This window comes from Hevea brasiliensis, chromosome 16 (assembly GCF_030052815.1).
Source record: "Hevea brasiliensis isolate MT/VB/25A 57/8 chromosome 16, ASM3005281v1, whole genome shotgun sequence".
Classification (NCBI taxonomy): Eukaryota; Viridiplantae; Streptophyta; class Magnoliopsida; order Malpighiales; family Euphorbiaceae; genus Hevea; species Hevea brasiliensis.
In genome coordinates this window covers 65,989,010-66,008,218 of record NC_079508.1, presented here as the reverse complement: position 1 = coordinate 66,008,218, position 19,209 = coordinate 65,989,010, and the positions used below count along the sequence as shown (strand labels likewise).

Genomic DNA, 19,209 nt, shown 5'->3' with positions numbered 1-19,209 from the left:
TGTTTTTATTAACCAAACATCTCAGAAAAAGAGCTTGTAGTTTGGTCTTCTTTTGCTAATTTGGACACCAAAAAGCTTAACTCCATTATCTGGCTCCTTGTCTTCACCATCTACTTCATGGTTTGTTCTTTTCTTTGCATACGTTTCCTTCTGTATATTCCAAGTAACAGCATTACTTTCCATACTACTACGCTGTGCATCTATCATGTAAAACACTCTTCCCTGAGCCTCCCTTTGATGCTCACATCTATAGAAAAAGACGCAGTCTTTTGGCTTCAGGTTGTTCATCTTGAGAAAGTGTCTCCAGCCTTTTGTAAACACAAACGTCTGAGTACTCTTCCAATAAGAATACCGAAAAGTCCATGGACGACAGTGTCTATCAAAGAATGTTAATTCGATGGACTTATCCCCACTTTTATCTCCTCCAGATGAGTTCACACCAGCAAGTGGAGGAAAGTACTCCATTGCATGTTCTTTAGGGATGTGAAAGCCCTTGATGTGAGTGACATCAGTTTGTGTCAATTCCTTTCGAAAAAGCATTTGATATGAGATCCCTTGCTGATTTGCTAGATTATTTGCTGCATATTCCCTCAACAAAGACTGATTTGCAAGGTAATTTGAAAATTTGGACAAGTAAGTTTTGTCCTTGATCATATCCAGGATCTCTTCGTTTGAGTACCGACTCTGGAATTTGGTCTCTTGAACTGTGTAAATGGTCATTGGGAAGTTCAGGGGGGCATCACTTCTCTGAAGTTTGATCGCTGCTCTATCATAAGCCATTGCTGCCTCTTCTTCCATGTCGTATGTTCCAAGCCAGTAAGCCTTGTACTTAAAGGCAATCCGTGCACCCCACTTGCCACTTCTGAGCCAAATCACTCCCCTGAATTTTGAAGACGTCCCTCTACCACTGCTGCTATCATGCTCAGTGCTCTGTTGATTTGTGCTGATGATGTTCAGGTTTGAAATTTCCATCGTAGCGCTTACCCTTGAATCCGAATTCCTCTCCACCTCCATTGACTTTTGTGATACAATATTGAGAAAAAGAATACTAGGAAATAACAAAGGACAGGAGTAATGAATGCACCAGAAACTACATTGTGCCATTGTCTATTTATAAGTGTCCAATAAACTAAGCTGAAACTTGTATTTACTAATAATAGTTTCATATATCTAATGCATTCCCGCAAGCCTGAACAAGACTTTATCTGTGAGAGATTCTGATACCATGGTAAGAAACTAGTGATCCTAAAAGCTCAAGCTTGTAGGATAGACATTAAATTAGTACAACTCTCTGGAGACTTTGTTATGGTAACTCTGAGGAGTCTGAGCTATAAAGATAAGACTAGAACATTCAAGCCACGTATGGAATGGAAGTTTCACATTCCTATCTATGGTGTAAAAAGAGGATATTCATTTTTGGAAGATGTCTGCAGGACTCCTATTATGAACCTCAGAAAATTGTATGAAACCGCACGGAAAAATAACCTACCTTTCCAGAAGGGTAAGTACAGCTGAGGCTTAGGCTATCTTCTAGTTCATCATGGAAATTCCTTTTATAAACCATACGTGGTAGTTGGAGAAGGCAAATATGAGAGTTTAAAATTGATTTTGTGACGAATGGCAACAACATTCAGGAATTATCAATGTAACACCCCAAAAAAATTTTAAATTTTTTTATTTTATGAGTAATATTGATGTTTTAATTTTATTTAAATTTTAGGAAATTATTTGAGATTTTTCGGATTTTAAAAATCGGGTTCGATTTTCCGAAAATATAAACTTTGATGATTTTTAAAAATTTATTTAAAAAACACGTGGCAAAACTAAAAATATATTTGGAATCTACGAATTTTTCTGAATTTTCTGAAATTTTTTTTTGGAATTTTTGAACCTCGTTTTCGGTCCGGAGGCAGAGTAAAAATTTAAAATTTTGTATTCTGAATCGAACCGACCGAATCGAACCGGTCGAATCGGACCGGTCTTCTTCTTTTTCTTCCTCCTCCCGCGCGCGTCTCCTCCTCCTTCTCTCTTTCTCCCGTTTTCTCTCTCCTCCCGCCCCACCACGGCCACCACCTCCCGCCACCCCACCACGGCCAAGACCGCCCCACCCTCCCCCACTGCCGGCCGCCTCCCCAAACAGCCGGAAAACGCGCGCGAACGTCCCTCCCTTGCGCGCGCGACTCTTCGACTTCCCGGCCAAAATCTGGTCGATCCGGCCATCAATCGGACCGGGTCTTGTGTCTAAACTCATCTAATCGTCGAGAGCTTTCCATAGACACCAAGAACACCGAAATCCATCGAGCGGTTTGTCCAATTTTTGCCAGGGAAGTTTTAGCCCATTTTGACTTTTGGACTAGATTTCTCACAAACCGTAAACCCCACGAGAAAACCGAGAGTACCAGAGCGCTCCACTCGTCGAGAGCTTTGCAGTGACATAAATTTCGAATTTTTCTGACATCATTTTTTGGTGGGTCCCACGGAACTTCGCAATGTTTTTCCGAGCATTAAATGAGCTTAGAAAATTCTGAAAAATTTATGTGCTAACCCCCGTGTTATGGGTTTCGTGTAGGTATCCTCAATTCTCGGAAATTCGACAGTTGTCCAGGTCTGTGAATTTCCGGCCAGACAGACCCGTTATCGGAAAAGTCTCTGAATTGGATCGAGGTTTTGGCTACCCCCCCATTGTTAGACGTCTCGAGCGCGTCCCCGAAGTCGGAATAGGCAAAGGTAAACCTGAACCTTGCTTTTTCGTAATTTTCTAGTGCTTAAATAGGATTAAAAATCCATAAAATATTCGTGGTAGCTCAGAAAATTATGATTCTTTTTGCAAATAACCTAGTAATATTGCTAGGGACCGCGGGGCAAATTTTAGAATTTTTAGAGCTTGTTTGGACAGTTTTTGCAAAAATAATCAATTATAAGGACTCAATTGAAATTTTACATGTTGTGATGGATGATTGATTTAATGGGCCCAGGAGGGGCTGTGTGATGTGATTGAGTTGTGGATATATGGATTGTGGATATAGAAGTGTGTTTTAAGCCTTTTTGCAGATTGGGTAGGTCCTAGGTATAGGGGAGACTCTGTCGGATTTTCGGCACGACTTAGGACGTATTTGGTCTTTTTTTGATTTGTATTGAGTCATTTGTATTAAATAATTGTAATGTAATTGTCAGGTGAGCCGGGACAGCCTTCTTCCTCCGTCCAGCCGCCACAGTGACCGTTGTCAAGTCTGTGAGTAAAATATTAATTTTAATTATAATTTCGATATTATTATATGTTCAAGCATGCCCATGCATCACTTATATGCATATATTTATGTAGTTAAACTCTAGGCACGATCTATGTTGCATTCATAACTGTTAACGTGCCATGGATGTTGTTGTGGTAATTTGGAGCAGTGTGCATGCGTTGGCATGCGTGTGATGTGGTGTGGACTATGGACAGGACGGGTAGTCACGGCTTGAGTTCTTCGCTGGGACCCGATCCTTCGGGGGTAGTCACGGCTTGAGTTCTTCGCTGGGACCCCGATTTGGTTTATTAAGCAAAAGTCCGGCTTGAGTTCTTCGCTGGCACCAGGTTGAATTTAAGAGGGCTGTATCGGGGATCAGCTCCCATATATTATGATTGATGTTACAGGGTGCGTGAGCGCTCTAAATTACCTTTTTGATGTTATGATGTGAAAATGTTGTTGATGTTGCATTTCACTCTACAGGGTGCATTAGTTTTAGATAGTTATAGAGATTATGGTTAAAATTGATATTTTACTCTCTGAGTCGAACGCTCACTCCTGTTCAATATTTTTTTTTTCAGGCTACAGGAGGATTTTATTGTAGTTAACCTGTTTTTCTCCCTCGCAGGTTGTTTATCAATATTTGTGTAATTTTATTTACTCCTAGAATTTCCGCATGTGATAGAAATATTATTTGAATTGGGTCTGTAAACTAAATTGTTATTTTAGACCTGTAAATTTAATATTCTATGCATGTTTGATGGATTGAATGAGGGAGCTGAGCTCCCATTTATTTTTATGCTGATATGAGTATGTGGAGGGTGAGCTGAGCTCCCCAATTGAGTATTTATTGTGTTTACAGGTCGGGTGAGTCAAAAACTCCCCGTTGGAAGGTCCATTTTATGGCCGGACTCTGTCTGGTTGTTTTCTTGAAATTGGGCCCAAATGGGCCTTAGAGTTGGGTTAATGAATAGTTAGGCTTACTACGGGCCTCGAGAGCTTTAGGCTGGCCCAGGTCCTAATGCCGGTCCGACCCATAGGTTGGGTCGTGACAATCAATGATTAAAAAATAAAATAAAATAAAAGAGAGAGAGATTAAATTCAAGCTAAGGATCTATCGATTCCATTACAAATTCACTGCCTGCTTATGCATTGCATTGTCCTGTAGATGGTTTTATCTTTTGTTCTAATGTTAAGTGCATTATGTCCTCCACAGAAACTATAAGAAGAACTCACCAGCCGCTGAAGAATACAGTTGATGCTGATATTAAAGCAGCCAACTTATATCTTAGGAATATGACAAATAAATTTTAATAGTTGTCCATGAACTTTAGGAGTTGTACCAGAGTTTCATGAACTAAAAAATGTAAAATAGAACTCTTTAACTTTAAAATTTTGCTCATTAAAATTCTTTTAATTTTCATTAGCCGGTTAAGTAACATAAAACCAACTATTGAGGAACATAAAATCAGTTATTGAGGATTAGAAAAATTTTATTATATAAATTTTCAAAGTTCAGGATTTTTTGGTTTTAAATAACACCTTCATTACAACCTTTTAGAAACAACTCTTGAAATTTATCCAAATATGACAGATCTGCATGACTAATTCTGAAACTCAACTTTTACATAGTGAGTAAGAAACAATAATATTAGCATTTCGATTTCAATTACTTGATATGTTCATATCCAGGTTTTAGTTCAACTTCAGTGAAGTGTTCTTTTTTGCTTCTAAAATCATTCACTCTCTTCCTAATATGGAAGAAGAAAAGTTAATTGTCAACTTAATTCTTATTTTCAGTTGAATTTTATTTTAAGAACATTAATTAGATATTCATTATTAATTGTAAATGATTCCAAAATATGCAAAACATTGTAAAATGTATAACGAATACTCATTTCTTGATCCAGCAAATTGAATTTACGGTACGCCATGATCAACATGATGGTCTAAGATTTGAAGTTTTCATATTGACAGCCAAAGATCATCTTCAAAATTCAAATTCCTTCCAGATCCTATGAAGCAAACTCACTTGCTAGGGCTCTATGCCAAGCTTGTATAACTCTTTTGCTGAAAGGGTATTTAATATATTCATTTTCTTTTCTTGAATATCATCAGAGAATTGTACAGAATAGGATTATTAGTGACTAAATGGAATAACTGGAATCTTCTCTTAGGGATGCAAAAGGCTTAAATTCTCTTTACTAATTTAGATTTCTGTGAAATTACAGAATCGATTTAACACGGGCAAGCCTGCCTGTATGCTGATAGGCAAGCAAATCAAAATTAGCTTGTATTGTTAATATTTCTGGCATTTGTAATGGTAGAAATAAAGAACTGAATATCACAGCATTTCCTTTTCCTTGTTTAGATTGCATTGAAGCGGATAAAGCATTCTTCTATGTCTTTGATACAGTATGGGTAAATACCCGATCCAAGTAGAGGAGGATTCGGATCTTTAGTCCGAATCAGAGTAGAGCATAAGGTGTTCGGTTAGGAAATATTGTATTTGGGTAGAATGAAGGGAGTTCGGACTATGTTCAGATAAAGAATAAGGTGCTAGGATAAAAGCATAACGTGTTCAGACGAGAAGTCAGGAGATAGGATGAAATGTAGAATAATGTTCGGTTGAGGACTGGATGCAGGAGGGCAAGATGTGCTAGAATCCCACTGGGAAATCGCCATGCTATAACAATTCCGCAATAAACAGAAAAGGATGATTTGGTATGTGTTGGCAAATTCTGAATAAAGCAAGAAAGGTTCCATACTCAAATCTATAAATACGGGTCAACATCCCATTAAGGTAACTAATTCAATTCTTCCATTCTTATTAGTATATGCTCTATTCCTCTTTGGCATTTACTAAATTGAGCGTTGGAGTGACCTAATTCAGACTATTGGCCTCACCTTCCTTCTTTTGATGCAAGCATCACTCTAATCAATATTTAACCTAAAAACATCAGACAATATCAGTCTTAAATTTACCTTGATTTGCAGAGAAGTGAACAGTTCATTTTTTCACATTTTTTATCTATTAGTTGAAATTACTAACTCAAATTATATTTCTTAAAAAAAAATAAAAATACTTTATATACACAAATTACAAAATGATCAAAGAAATAAGATAAGGTTAATAATGACAATTTTAAAGGAATTCTGTATATTGTATATAATTACCGTATAAAAGATGTCCTGAAATTACTATAATAATAAATATTATAATGATTATTATAATAATTGTTAAGTGACAACATTCTTAATCTTTTTTTTTTTTCAAGGAAAAGAAATACCCCGCCTAAGAGAGGCACTGGCACAACCCACAACATCCCCTTACACAAATTAAAGATGATTCATTATAGCTAAATGATAACATATATACATATATAAATGAAAATGATCCAACCTAGAGGCTAGAAGGTATATTTTACTTTCAAGTAATCGCCCTAGGCCTAGAGCAAGAGTTAACGTACCCTACCAGTCTAGGAAAATGAAAGAGAACAATCAGGAGAGGGCACCTAACCTCAGCTAAAGGATCAATAGCGACTTGCAGATACCAAAATGAACTAGCTCTTCTTTCTTTTCTGTTTATAATTTACAAAGTTCTTATTTTGTTTTGTCTTATCAAATCATATGTAAAAATGAAGTAATTTGCAGCGTCTTTCTCTATATCTTTTCTACCCTTGTTCTCTTCCTACAAATTCTGCTTTTGATGATATACGCGAACCATCTCTTTCATTCAAAACAGCCATCTCCTTCAATAATACAAAGCAACGAAAAGTCGCACAAAGAAGCCATATATAATCTTATTGACAACCTAATTCTCAAGAATTTCACAAAATGGGCTCCATGGTCTTGATGGTTGATGGGCTAAACAATTTGGTGTCTAAAAAACGGCCTTTTCATGGATTTTTTTTTCCTAGTTGAAACTTTTACAACCTATGAACCCATCGTTCAAGTCGAAGTTGCTTCAGAGGAGGTCCAATATTCGGCTTAGTCTTCTGAGGACACCGCCATTTTCCAGTGATCTCAGTGGCATCGATACGTTCCAAATTGGTTCTTTCTGACAATACCTTTCTTTCAATGGCGTTGTTTCCACAATCTGAGGTAATTCTTTTATTTCTTGAACATTCTGATAAAATCTTTAGTGGCTTATGCAAAGAATTCTCTTCATTTGGTATCCATCGGTTCTTGGTTGTCACAAAACCACTGTCCAGAACTTCTTTTCCTTCATTTTCTTTGTTATTGTTTTCACAAGTGGATTTCTTAATTAAATCTACAGCAACTTGAACAAATTTCTGACTTGTTGTAGGTGATCCAAGATGTTCATCTACTCGCTTTTCAGCCTCAGTTTTCAAGTTCTCTGCAAGATCCTTCATTAGATTCAACTTCGTTTGAAATGGCCTAGCATTAGTGCTTGAATTTGTATTCCTCTGGCACGTTACTAAAAGAGCTTCTTGGAGGAAATTTTGCTTCTGTTGCGGTTTATATGGAGGACAATCATCATTCAAGCTTGCTTTCTCAAGATCATTTGTTGAACTTACCCGATGACTGGGAAATATTTCATCTTCCAAGCTCTGTCTCCTTTCACAGCACAAATTATCCCGAGCAGATGAGTTCCCATTCACAAGAGCCCTCATGCCCTGGCATTTGAAAATGTGAAATTAAAGAGAGAATTATGAGATCACTAAAGTATAAATCCTGCATTAATGCCCTTAAAAGAATCATAAGACTAAGATTATTTTGTGTACCTTATTTAGAGACTGGTTTTCCTGCTCATCACCTCTCAAGGATCTGAAAAAAAATCCTTTTGAGAATACTTTCTCATCAATAATCGATTCATCAGTAATTCTGGTTTGTCCAAATTTCCTCAAATTCCTTTCTTTCTCGTTGTTATTGTGTTGATTGACCAAATCCTCACAATCAGCTTCTTTATCAACAAATCCATTGCTTCCTGGAGATTCATACACATAACTAGAGAACCAGTTTCTAATATCTGGTGGCTCTGATTGAAAATAAATATAACACAAGTCAACCACTATACTTGGACTTTATTTTAGCATCCTTATTTTAATGCTAAAACGTAAGGCGATACAAAATTTAAAAAAAAAATCATAGAAGAATTTTCACAAAGGCTACTAACCAGAAAGAGCTGAAGGTGACTCTGAAGGATGTGGAATCTGAGATACAAAAAAAAATGTTACAAAATTATCAGCTTCCTAGTAAAAGAAATAAGTAGCATGATATGCTTGATATAACACAGCTGCAAACCAATTTTTTATTGTGAAAATTACAATAAGAAAAAATGATGGAACAAGCAAAAGCACCTCATTCGAAGGTTTGTTCACACGTGTGTCTTCAAATGAATTCTCACAATTCACAAGCCCATTTGAGCACAGTCCCCCTCCAGTATCAACTTCATTGCTGTTCCAAGAATTCCTTGACTCATAATTGTCTTCTCTTTTTCTTTTACTTCCCTCAAAAGCAAATCCTTCTTTCGCACATTCACTTTGTTTAGTAACTGATTCTTTAAAATCATCAAGTGTATTCAGCACGGGAGATTCATACACATAACTAGAAAAACAGTTTCTGATGTGAGGTGGATCTGACAGAAGAAATAGAACAGGGGTTATTAACATTATCACAACTTTGGCATATTCTCCCAGATCATAAAATTATCACAAACAGTGACAAATTTTCATAAAATTAGAAGAATTAACCTAACCGGAAAGGAGTGACAACGAGCACATCGAATCTGTTGTCTGAAAAAGAAAGAGCATGTATTAGATATGAAAACCTTTACCATTTACTAACATTATTGATTGCAGAAAAAATGTGGACAACCGATAGTGGAGGAGAAATGAATACCATTGCAATTATCAACAAAAAAGGAAGAAATCAACGGCATTAAAAATAAGTAAAACACAGTAATGAAGTAAAATTCATACTTTGCCCATTAAACTGTAATCTTCAAATATAGGCTATCAGATCCCAATACATGCTATTAGAAAGGAAATGCCAGTTTAAGCTATTCATGACAATAGAATAACCTAATACTGATTTTCAAGATTGGCACCAACAAAAGAAAATGAATGAGGCAAAAGGAAAATTGTGCAAGCGAGCAAGAGAGAAATTGAGAGATAAAGAGAATACCCCAATTAAAGATTGGTGTTCATGCTTATCAGCAGTTTCACCGTTTCTTCTAGATTCACCCAAATGTCCTTCCTTTTCTATGCTTCTCTCTCCAGCAGAAGAAAACCCATCTCCCTCACACTCACTTTCTTTAAACTCATAAGTATCCAGTACAAAAGATTCATATCTATAACTAGGAAACCAGTTTCTTATGTCGGGAGGCTCTGCAATAAAACAAAAGTTCACATTTGTTATAAGATTTTCTAATTCAACCATTTCTGGCTGCGGAAAGCAACCCTGGGAAACAAAATAAATGGACACTTCTATGACTATAATTTATACGGACCCGAAAGAAGTGAAAGCGAGTGAAACGAATTAGGAGCCTACAAGTGGAAACATTGAAGAATGATTAGAAAGTCTGGTTTCTGCAGTATAAAACTTGTTTTCCTATATTTTCTCAAGAATCAAACAGAAACTGAAATGGGAAAATTGGAAATTATATATTTACCTCCGAATCAGAGGTGTTTTCCATCAGATCTCTCCCTGATGCATGAGAATGCGCACGTTTTATCTCCAATGCAGCTACAAATTAAGGTTTTAGCTAAACTTTTCAAAATCTACCGGCAAAATTTGGCGCTGCATAAAAAATTTTGCAGAGGAAGATTTTTAAATTTTAATCTATTTTAATTAAATATAGCGAAATAATAAAAAAAATAAATTTATAATTTATCTATGAAATTTTTATAGAATGATTTTTTTTAAATAATTAATTATAAAAAAGTTATTAACTTAAAAAAAAAAATTATTCCATATAAAAAAATCACTAATAATATTTTTTTAGTAATATTTTAAAAATATTAATTACATATAATATTAAATATGGTATAATTATATAAATTTTTTTAATTTAAAATTTATATTATTTTAATTAAAATTATAAAAATTTATATAAAAATTTAAAATATTACAAAAATATGATTTAAGATAATTTTACAATTTACCATGAAATATTTTTGTAAAATAATATTTTTTAAAGTAATTAATTATGAAAAATTCTCTAACTTAATAAAAAAATTACCTCACAAAGAAAAGAAACATATGTAATTTTTTTTGTAATAATATAAAATAAAATAATAATTGAATAAATATAACATTTCATATTTAAAATTTATAATTTTAATTAAAATTATAAAATTTTATAGAAAATTTAAGATATTAGTATCGTTTTAGTTATTTTAATATTGTCTATAATTAATTGGTGACATGCTATATTTAATGGACAATCTATTAGTGTAGATAAATACGATTTCATATTTATAATTTTTTAAATAAAATTTGACACGTGTGATTTATCAATTGGATGTTTAAAAAATATTATATGTTTTTTTTAAAAAGAATTTCACTTTATTTGTTAAATTAATTAAATTTTCATATTTAATTACTTTATAGAAAAAAAATGTAATTTTATTTTGTATAAAATGAAGAACCATAAAATATACCCATGCAAATGAAATTTTGTATACTTTGATGATATTAAAACTAAATAAAGCTATATTAAAAAAATGTATTTAAGCCAAATAAAACACACAATTTCCAATGTGGTATGACAATCAGATTGTTAATTAATATGATACATTGAACAAATGGCACAATTTAAAATAGGAATGATAATTTTGAAGGAAAATAGCATTTTTAATTTTTGTTAGCAATTTTGGTGGTTTGCACTTAAACCTTATTGCCCCGTGTCCTGTTGTTCTGTCTGTCAAGAAAATAAAACCAAGGTCCACCAAACATTACCACTCTTCTAAACACCCCCCCCCCCCCTCCCCCCATACCAATTTCCCCCTATTTATGTTAGGTTTTGATCTCCATTTCTAAACTACTTAATCCAGGCCAAATTCTCATATTTCAATTGTGTAAGTGATAAGTTTTATATGAGCTTTAATTTTATTGTTATGAGATTATATACTATTTTATATATTTTTTAATTTTTAAATTTTAAGGGTTTCAGAGGAATTATCGGCGATTTTTATTTGACGATCGGCGGAGAAAGTTATATGCATGCGGTGAATTTATAGGGCGCGATCTCCGAGAAATCTTAGGTGATCTTTTTTCCTATCATATTTTGTTAAAAAAAATTATATAGTATAAATTGTAGTCATTTATTTTTTTTATCTTATCGAAAAATTTGAATTTAAATCCCTAAAAATAAATAAATTATACTTGATTATTATTATATAAATAAAATTTTTATTTTTATTTTTCTAATCTTGAATGAAAAATTTTCAATTTGATTTCACCACCATGCATCAGTTTAATTTTTTTTTTCTTTTTATTGATTTATTTTTATTTTGTTATGTTCACAGTCTTCTTGGTGTTTTGGCCCTTCTTTTCCCCCCCTTAATTATCATTATAATCTAGTAGAGTAGAGTTAATAGTTAAATTTTAGATACTTAATTGAATATTTTTCAATTATTCCAATTTGATTTTCATAATAAATTCGCCCAATATGTATTTGATTTGATGTTGTGGCTAAAGATATATTACTCACAGTTAGATATGAGTTTCACTCCGATTTAAAAAATAAATAAAAATCATTTTGATTCAATTTTTAAAGTAAACAGTTTCTCCCCTGCTGTTAAACCTTAAAAGTTAGAATAATTACATTAATTTTCATAATTAATTTTAAATTTATATATTATTATGTATAAACTATGATATATATTAAATTTGAAACACAATTCTAAAGTTTCATTCACTTTTAGTCAAAAAATAAAGACTATCATGTAAAAAGCCAATAGTATTTTGTATTTTTCATAATCACTTAACAAAATTCTGAATCTGATAAATAAATTAAATAATTTTTTAGATGCATCATACAGTTTTTAAGAAAAATGATAAGTGATATTTGACTCACACTAAATAGAAAATCACAATAACCCAAATTAATCCAATTTTTATTAACAAATTCATCCCTGTAACTAGTGAATTATAAAAGTAAAATATGAAAACTAAATTGTTAATGGAAATAAAATTTAGTGACTAAATATTACTAAATTTATATTAGTGACTAATTTGTAAGTCTTGTTAAATTCCAAGGACTTAATTATAATTTACCAAAAATATATGATCTTTGGTAGGCCCAAACACCATCATTATAAAAATTAAAATGGCTGATGTCAGATTTTTAGCAACATGTTTTGACTCTTTTTGTCCCCAAAAATGTTGGGTCAACCAGTGTGATTGGAGGGTCACTACTTTCTTCTTTTAGTATAAAAAGTCCAAGCTAACTGCTTTTAGCTCTGTCTGCTAATGTGTGAGTCAGTCAACCTGTTACTATTTTTAACTTCAAAAAACGAAATCCATTTCAATGATTTCTTATTGTTGGTCAATGATCTGCGCATTTATATTAGTATGTCAATTGGTGTTTTATTCCTCTTATGCTTCAGCTATGATCTCACACATTTGAACATGAACACTCCATCGACAAGATTAACGAAATCTAAAATCAAAATGGAAACAAATCAAACTGATGATTTTGTATTTTACACAGATGCTTTATTTGCACATTACCAAGGAACTAACTTGTGATTTAATGTGCTTTCTATTCTATTTTCTTCTGATGTGATCTGTTTCAGATACTATCTTGCATTCGCATTCCAAAATCAAGTTCTTGACACAAAACCAGTCGGTTCTTGAAATATAGAAGAATGGCTTATGAGTTGAGGGAAAGGAAACAAAAGGATATTATTAATCTAAGCTTTGACAGTGAAGGAGAAAACGAGAGTGACTCTATCTCGGATCCTGATTATATCACGACTAGGCTTCAAAGAAACAGGAATTCTTGCAGATTAGTTCAAAATATGGATGTTGAGACTAAATTTCCAGGGGTGGATGGAATTTCCATTGGACGAAAGAGGAGGGGTTGCCTTCCATGGAAAAGAGCTAATAATGGAAATGGAGAGCTGAAAGAAAAAAAGAGAAAGATAGTTCTAGGACTTTGTGCATCCGTTCGGCAAACAAAACCTGAAGAGAAAACAATATTATCATGGTTGATAAAGCATGGAGAAATCTATGAGAATGACAGAGTTCAATATACTGTAAACAAGCTGCCAAGGGAGGGAATTGCGAGAAGGGATGGTGTGTGGTGTAAGTGTTGCAATAAGCTTATGACAGTTTGGGAATTTGAGATTCATGCTGGAAGTAATTTGAAGATGCCATATGCGAATATAAATGTGATTCGAACCTGTAGTTCCCTCCTGAAACACCAGATTCATCTATGGAATGAAAAGAAAAAACCAGCACACCGCAATTTTAATCATGTTGGGCCTATACCTGGTGCAACTGATAGTAACGATGATGCATGTCAGATATGTGCTGATGGAGGGGAGTTGATTTGTTGTGAGAAATGCCCTTCTACGTTCCATCCAAGCTGTTTGGAAATGGAGGTAATTGTAGTATTTCCAAAAACTATTTCTATGTGCAAATGATAATGAATTGTAAATTATTGAAATTTGGATTGCAGAGGATACCCCAAGGGGATTGGTTATGCTCTTATTGTGTGTGCATCTTCTGTGACGGTGGCAACGGTGATATGCTAACGTGTCAACAATGCGAGAAGAAATGTATGTATATCAAATTCCATTTTGTTATATCATAAGGAGAAAATTCTTCCAGCCACTGATGGAGCTTGCAAACATTTCTGTTGTAGATCACTGGGAGTGCTTTCTTCAAAGAGAGGAATTAGATCTTAATAAAAATTGGCTCACCCTTTTTTGTGGGACTAACTGCCAGCAGGTAATTAACTAATTTTTCTGAGAATATATCTTATCTTTAATTAGTATTAATTGATTTAACTGTTACAAATATGAACTGAACTTGAGTTTTCTTAAGATTCAATGGAAGCTTCAGAGGCTACTAGGAGTAAGACATGAGATAAAAAAAGGATTTTCTTGGACACTGATCCGGCGTTTGGACCCATTTGACATTGATATCAATGAGCATACAAGAATGGAATGCAACTCGAAGGCTACATTAGCATTGGAGGTGTTGAATGAATGTTTTGTGACTAACACTGATTGGCATACTCGAATAAATATTTTACAAAGTGTGGTTTATAATAGAGGGTAAGCACTTTGTAATATTGTCTTTAAATTTCTATAACATAATTAACATTTTTTTCTTCATTTCATATGCTCATACAATGGAAGTGTAGATATGCAGCTATCCAAAATCAAGAAATACTTGATCACTTCTTATTTCTCTCTTTCCAGATCAAATTTGTCAAGAATGAATTTTAAAGGCTTCTACACTCTAATACTAGAGAAGAATGATGCCATCGTCTCAGCTGCAACTATAAGGTATCCCCATCATATATGCATATACACTGGCACACGCATATTTATACCTTTTGGTGCACATTCACCCTCTTGCACCAAACAACTACATATATTTTGTTTTTAAAGTGATCACTCTATGCTTCTGCAGGATGCATGGAAATGACTTAGCTGAGATGCCTTTCATTGGAACCCGAGAGCGATATAGGTTTAAAGGGTTGTCGAGAATGCTATTTGATGCTCTTGGATATGTTAGTCGTTCTTGTTCATTTGCTTACATTTAAATGTTCTTAGCGTTTAATTTTTTGTTTGGCTGCTCAGATTTAAACAAGTTTAATTGCTTTTGGCCTGGAATTTTAGGTACCATGTTGGTACTTCTCTGAAGGAATTTTAATGTTGATCTAATATCTAGGTCTTTTCCTGCATTGAGGCTAAAGATATGATCATCCCATCTCTCCCGGAGCTTGCCAACATGTGGCAGGAGAAATATGGGTTTCGGCCCATCGATGATGTGGTGAAGCCCAAGCTTATCAACTACAACACCCTCATGTTTCCATGCACAGTCAGGCTGCAAAAGACCTTTCCGGACATCTCTGCTAGTTCCTCTAGAGCTATGGACATTGGTGCGAATGATGAGAAAAGCTTAAAGCTGGCCCTTCTGGATTTGAATCTCGATCCTCCTGAACCTGCAGATGATGAGCTCGCAAAACCAGTGGCATGGAATGAGTAGATCAAATGCCATTGTTTTGGGGCAGTTGTCTCATTGGTTAAGCATTAGTTCATGCATGGAAGGTGGCTTTAGCTAAATAATGAACTTCCGAGTGTCGTGCTACTGTTATGCTTTGATCTTCTGATAAGCTGGAAACTTTGTTCTCCTAGCGTTTTAAAGGATGGCAAGTAGAACTGAAGAGACTTTGCTCATCCTTGGTTAAATGTCTGTTACTTAAAATTTGCTCCTCTTTACTTGTTTTCATCTTCTCAGACTTGAAGGCAGTATGGATTTCTCTATGAGCTTCTTTCTTGTTAGAACATTTTTAGAAGTCCTCATTTTAGTATTAGAAATTTATTTTCTAATATTTTAACAGAAGAGAATAATGAAGAGAAAAAGGAATGACATAACAACAAACATCTGCCTAAATCCAGTGGAAGGCCACTTCACGTATATAATACCTCAAATCTGTTGGGCCTCCAATGTCCCAACAAATAGAAAATAAATGTAAAATACATGACAAATTATATACCTAATAAAATATAGGGAAAAAAAAATCTCTTCTAATATCAGTCTTCTCAGTTTCAAAATATATCTCAGATTATTTTCCAATATATATATATATATATATATATATATATATAAAATTCAGGTTCAATTTATAATATATTTTGAGCTAACACAGACTACACAGTAGGGTACTTCTAGGCGACTAATATAATTTCGAACAAAAGTTCTACAGCAACGTAAGTTTCCTTCAGCAATTAGAGGCAGAAGAATTTGTTCAAACAGTTACAGATCAAACTATGAAAACAGAAACTCAATAAGGCAAGTATAACTTGTAATCAAGTAAAGCATATCCGAGATAATTTCATATCAAAGCAGTGGCACACTCCATTAGAGGTCATCTAAAAGTCACTGATTATTAAAAAATAGATCCTTAACACCCCCTTCCCTTGAAATGTTTGTCCACTGTGTACGACTGTAAGGCCAAACATCCCTATTGGTTAATAGTCACTGCAAAACGCAATTTGCTCACCAAGTAGAACTTCAGAGCAAAAACAATACATCCTTATAGCCATAGGTCGTTACCAGCTGCAAAAATGCACCACAACAAAATGGAAGCTATGATTCTTAGGCTGCAAAAATGCACCACAACAAAATGGAAGCTATGATTCTTAGGCAATCTTATCAAGATTTCTTGGAAACATTCTGATTTAATGACTTTGGACTTCCATTCCTTCGAAGCAGATACGGCGGAAGAAATTGAGGAATGATGAATGCCAATCCCAAACAGAGCAACACTAAGATTACAACCCACCAAGCCTTATGTGGGATGCCCAATAACAACTCATCACAAACTGTCATGAAAATGGCTATCATTAAAATATAAAACAGAAAGAAATAAGAGCAGTGGTGACTAGATGGCAATGGACAACAGAAGCAAAAGAAGAGAAGAAAAATGACATCCTGAAAAGTTCATTGGGTTCTTGTTAGATCACACAAAACAAGAGATTACAAAAAAGGTCAATTAGTGCAAACGAAACAAAATTATCTCAGAACTAAACTAGCCTTTTCATACCAAATTATTCCAATATCACTCTGCATGTTAGGAAGAAGAAAAAGAATATCTTCACCAAAAAAAAAAAAAGGAAGAATTGATAAACTAATTAAAGGTAAGATGATTACGTAGTATATGACCACTTTTAATGGTTCTTGCCTCAAACATGACCCAGGGAGAGGGGAATTAGATTGCATGTGAAAGTTTAAAAAACATTAATAGACTGTAAAAGAAATAACTTACAAATAAGGAACAAGTTAGCTTAACCAAATACACAATAAATCTAGAAGTTCATACCATGCCATACCTATGTTGAATATGATATACTGCCTCTCTGGTACATGTGGCATTGCAACAACCCCCTCAGGCTCCACAGTCACCAACACATACAATTTATTCTAAGAAGGAAAAAGAAGGATCAAGCTCCCAACCAGCTTATATAGCATGATAAAATGCATCCAAATATTCAGTAGCGTATTCAAACCTGATTACCAGTGAGACTATCAGTCTTGAAAATCAGTTTCTCAGTGTTAAGCAATCTTCTATTCTTATTCATCCCCAAGTCTGAATCGTCTTTCTTCAGTTGTATAGAAAAGGTAGCAGGTATCTGTTACTCAACAATAAATCCCATTAATGCTTCACAATCTAAATGATGCAAAAACCAACAAATCAAATGATAAAGAATTACATACAGAAGCTGGATATGATATCTTCACTTCGTACCAAGTATAAGATTTGAGCCCTTGCAATCCGTAAATGCGAGAACCCATTTGCAATGGAAGCGTTTCCTTCAACAGTTCCTTCCCAACAGTCAAAACTTTATTCTCACCACTGTGAGACCATTAACCAATAAAACTATTACATTTCCAAGAGAAAACACATATGGAAAATTGATTGTAATGTTTTAGGCATGAACTAAAAATTAAATAAAATTCGTAGATTATTTCAACTACATTCCATTTTGAGCATACTTACATGTCCCCATAACTGAAAGTCGAGATACTTATAATGAAGCTGAGAATGTAGTGCAGAATGACAAAATGAGAAAGCATGCTAGGCCAACAAAAAATCCCAATCTGTGTTGAAGCTCCCTAACCTGGTAAACCACCATCATGAATTTTAGTGAACTGCACCTTTCACAAATGCCAACATCCAAAAAAGGGAAACAACTAAAGGGATGCCTATGAAACTCTGTATGAGCAGAACAGAAATAATAACACTGGCGGACTAATTGAATGAAATGATAATTGTCGGCCTCTTAAATATCAGGGGGTCTTTAATTGTCCAGAAAGCTTACGCATTTTTAAGCAAAGACCCAATAGAAGCAAAATCCCAAAATCCAACATGTTTCAGCACATTTAAGGATAAATAAATGAACGAAATGGTTAACAGAAAAACTCCCAAAACTCATAATAGTCACAGTTTTTGCTTAAGTACGGACAAAGCAATCAATCTTTTCTCTTTTTAGCGTCTTCTTAGACAGCAAAGGGAACGAATAAGACCGATAAGGAGATCATGGGAAGTTACTCACCGGGTCTGACGCCACCAATCGTTTACCCAGCGGAGAAGCTTTTCGGCCGATCTGAAATGAAGGATTTTTTTTTTTTTTTTTTTTAAAAAAAAGAGCCGATACACGGTGAATTTTGGAGCTGAATGATCACTTTCATTGAAGGATAGCACGCAATTGGAGGAAGAAACACAAAGATTGGGGAGAGCGTGTACAAAACGATGCGTTTTGCCTCAATGTTTTTTATTTGGGTGAATTTTTTAACCGCCACGTCAGCCCTTTAGCGGAAATTATAAAAGCCTTAACATTTTGATTGGGAAGACGTTTCTTAAAATAATCTTTAAATTTATATTTGGCAGGGTGAAAGATTTTTCAAAGTATGATTTTTAGAAATTTTTTAAAATATTCAAAAATTTTTATTTTTTAATTTATTAAATTAATTAGTTAATAAAATTTTCGTTTGAAACTTAAAAATACTTTTAAAAAATATTATTTTTCTCTCAAACATCAAAAGAGTATATTTAAAAATATATATTCTCTACTTTTTAAACATTAAAAATAATTATTAAAATTACTTTAAAAAATTTTATTTTATAAAACCTTATTTTATTATACATTCTCCCAACAGGAGTGTAAAAGTTTTTTTATATGTCAAAAAGTTAACTTATTACTTGCTTAATATGAGAGAGAGAGAGAGAGAGAGAGCTGCAGAATATGGCAGAAATTCTTGAATCTTC

The 19,209-nt window shown here is 33.9% G+C and overlaps 4 protein-coding genes across 7 annotated transcripts; 1 reads left to right on the top strand and 3 right to left on the bottom strand.

Moving 5' to 3' along the window:
• Positions 1 to 21: 21 nt before the first annotated feature.
• LOC110636750 (AP2/ERF and B3 domain-containing transcription factor At1g51120-like) lies at positions 22 to 972 on the bottom strand. Its single transcript, XM_021786577.2, has one exon. The coding sequence runs from the start codon at positions 970 to 972 to the stop codon at positions 22 to 24; it is 951 nt and encodes a 316-aa protein (XP_021642269.2).
• Positions 973 to 6,945: 5,973 nt separating this feature from the next.
• LOC110634428 (uncharacterized) lies at positions 6,946 to 10,024 on the bottom strand. Of its 3 annotated transcripts, none has more exons than XM_021783414.2 (8): positions 9,868 to 10,009; positions 9,706 to 9,742; positions 9,381 to 9,583; positions 8,953 to 8,989; positions 8,555 to 8,832; positions 8,371 to 8,407; positions 7,979 to 8,181; positions 6,946 to 7,870 (listed from the first exon to the last, which is right to left on the bottom strand). In XM_021783414.2, the coding sequence occupies exons 1-8, from the start codon at positions 9,889 to 9,891 to the stop codon at positions 7,160 to 7,162; spliced, it is 1,530 nt and encodes a 509-aa protein (XP_021639106.2). In that variant the 5' UTR covers positions 9,892 to 10,009; the 3' UTR covers positions 6,946 to 7,159. The 3 variants fall into 3 exon arrangements, with proteins under 3 accessions (XP_021639106.2, XP_021639105.2, XP_021639107.2); XM_021783413.2 differs by having other exon boundaries at positions 7,979 to 8,232; positions 9,868 to 10,006; XM_021783415.2 differs by lacking the exon at positions 9,706 to 9,742 and having other exon boundaries at positions 7,979 to 8,232; positions 9,868 to 10,024.
• A 3,045-nt stretch (positions 10,025 to 13,069) lies between these two features.
• On the top strand, positions 13,070 to 15,425 carry LOC110634451 (increased DNA methylation 1-like). Its single transcript, XM_021783453.2, has 7 exons — positions 13,070 to 13,807; positions 13,885 to 13,984; positions 14,071 to 14,156; positions 14,265 to 14,485; positions 14,633 to 14,719; positions 14,847 to 14,946; positions 15,108 to 15,425. Exons 1-7 carry the CDS (start codon positions 13,070 to 13,072, stop codon positions 15,423 to 15,425), a joined length of 1,650 nt encoding a protein of 549 aa, XP_021639145.2.
• A 713-nt stretch (positions 15,426 to 16,138) lies between these two features.
• LOC110634418 (uncharacterized) lies at positions 16,139 to 18,650 on the bottom strand. 2 transcript variants are annotated; one of them, XM_021783401.2, is made up of 6 exons: positions 18,497 to 18,650; positions 17,941 to 18,061; positions 17,658 to 17,796; positions 17,450 to 17,572; positions 17,273 to 17,363; positions 16,139 to 16,765 (listed from the first exon to the last, which is right to left on the bottom strand). In XM_021783401.2, the coding sequence occupies exons 2-6, from the start codon at positions 18,015 to 18,017 to the stop codon at positions 16,596 to 16,598; spliced, it is 600 nt and encodes a 199-aa protein (XP_021639093.2). In that variant the 5' UTR covers positions 18,018 to 18,061; positions 18,497 to 18,650; the 3' UTR covers positions 16,139 to 16,595. The 2 variants fall into 2 exon arrangements, with proteins under 2 accessions (XP_021639093.2, XP_021639096.2); XM_021783404.2 differs by having other exon boundaries at positions 16,622 to 16,765; positions 17,263 to 17,363.
• Between the last annotated feature and the right edge of the window lie 559 nt (positions 18,651 to 19,209).

Coding starts and splice junctions, on each gene's coding strand:
- LOC110636750 (XM_021786577.2), bottom strand. CDS start 972: ATGGAAATTTCAAACCTGAACATCATCAGCACAAATCAACAGAGCACT.
- LOC110634428 (XM_021783413.2), bottom strand. CDS start 9,891: ATGGAAAACACCTCTGATTCGGAG. Junction 8,833..8,952: donor CTCGTTGTCACTCCTTTCCG/GTTAGGTTAATT, acceptor TTCTTCTGTCAG/ATCCACCTCACATCAGAAAC. Junction 7,871..7,978: donor AAAACCAGTCTCTAAATAAG/GTACACAAAATA, acceptor TTCAAATGCCAG/GGCATGAGGGCTCTTGTGAA.
- LOC110634451 (XM_021783453.2), top strand. CDS start 13,070: ATGGCTTATGAGTTGAGGGAAAGGAAACAAAAGGATATTATTAATCTA. Junction 13,808..13,884: donor CAAGCTGTTTGGAAATGGAG/GTAATTGTAGTA, acceptor TTTGGATTGCAG/AGGATACCCCAAGGGGATTG. Junction 14,947..15,107: donor TATTTGATGCTCTTGGATAT/GTTAGTCGTTCT, acceptor TCTAATATCTAG/GTCTTTTCCTGCATTGAGGC.
- LOC110634418 (XM_021783401.2), bottom strand. CDS start 18,017: ATGCTTTCTCATTTTGTCATTCTGCACTACATTCTCAGCTTCATTATA. Junction 17,573..17,657: donor AGATATCATATCCAGCTTCT/GTATGTAATTCT, acceptor GTTGAGTAACAG/ATACCTGCTACCTTTTCTAT. Junction 16,766..17,272: donor GTATATCATATTCAACATAG/GTATGGCATGGT, acceptor TTTTCATGACAG/TTTGTGATGAGTTGTTATTG.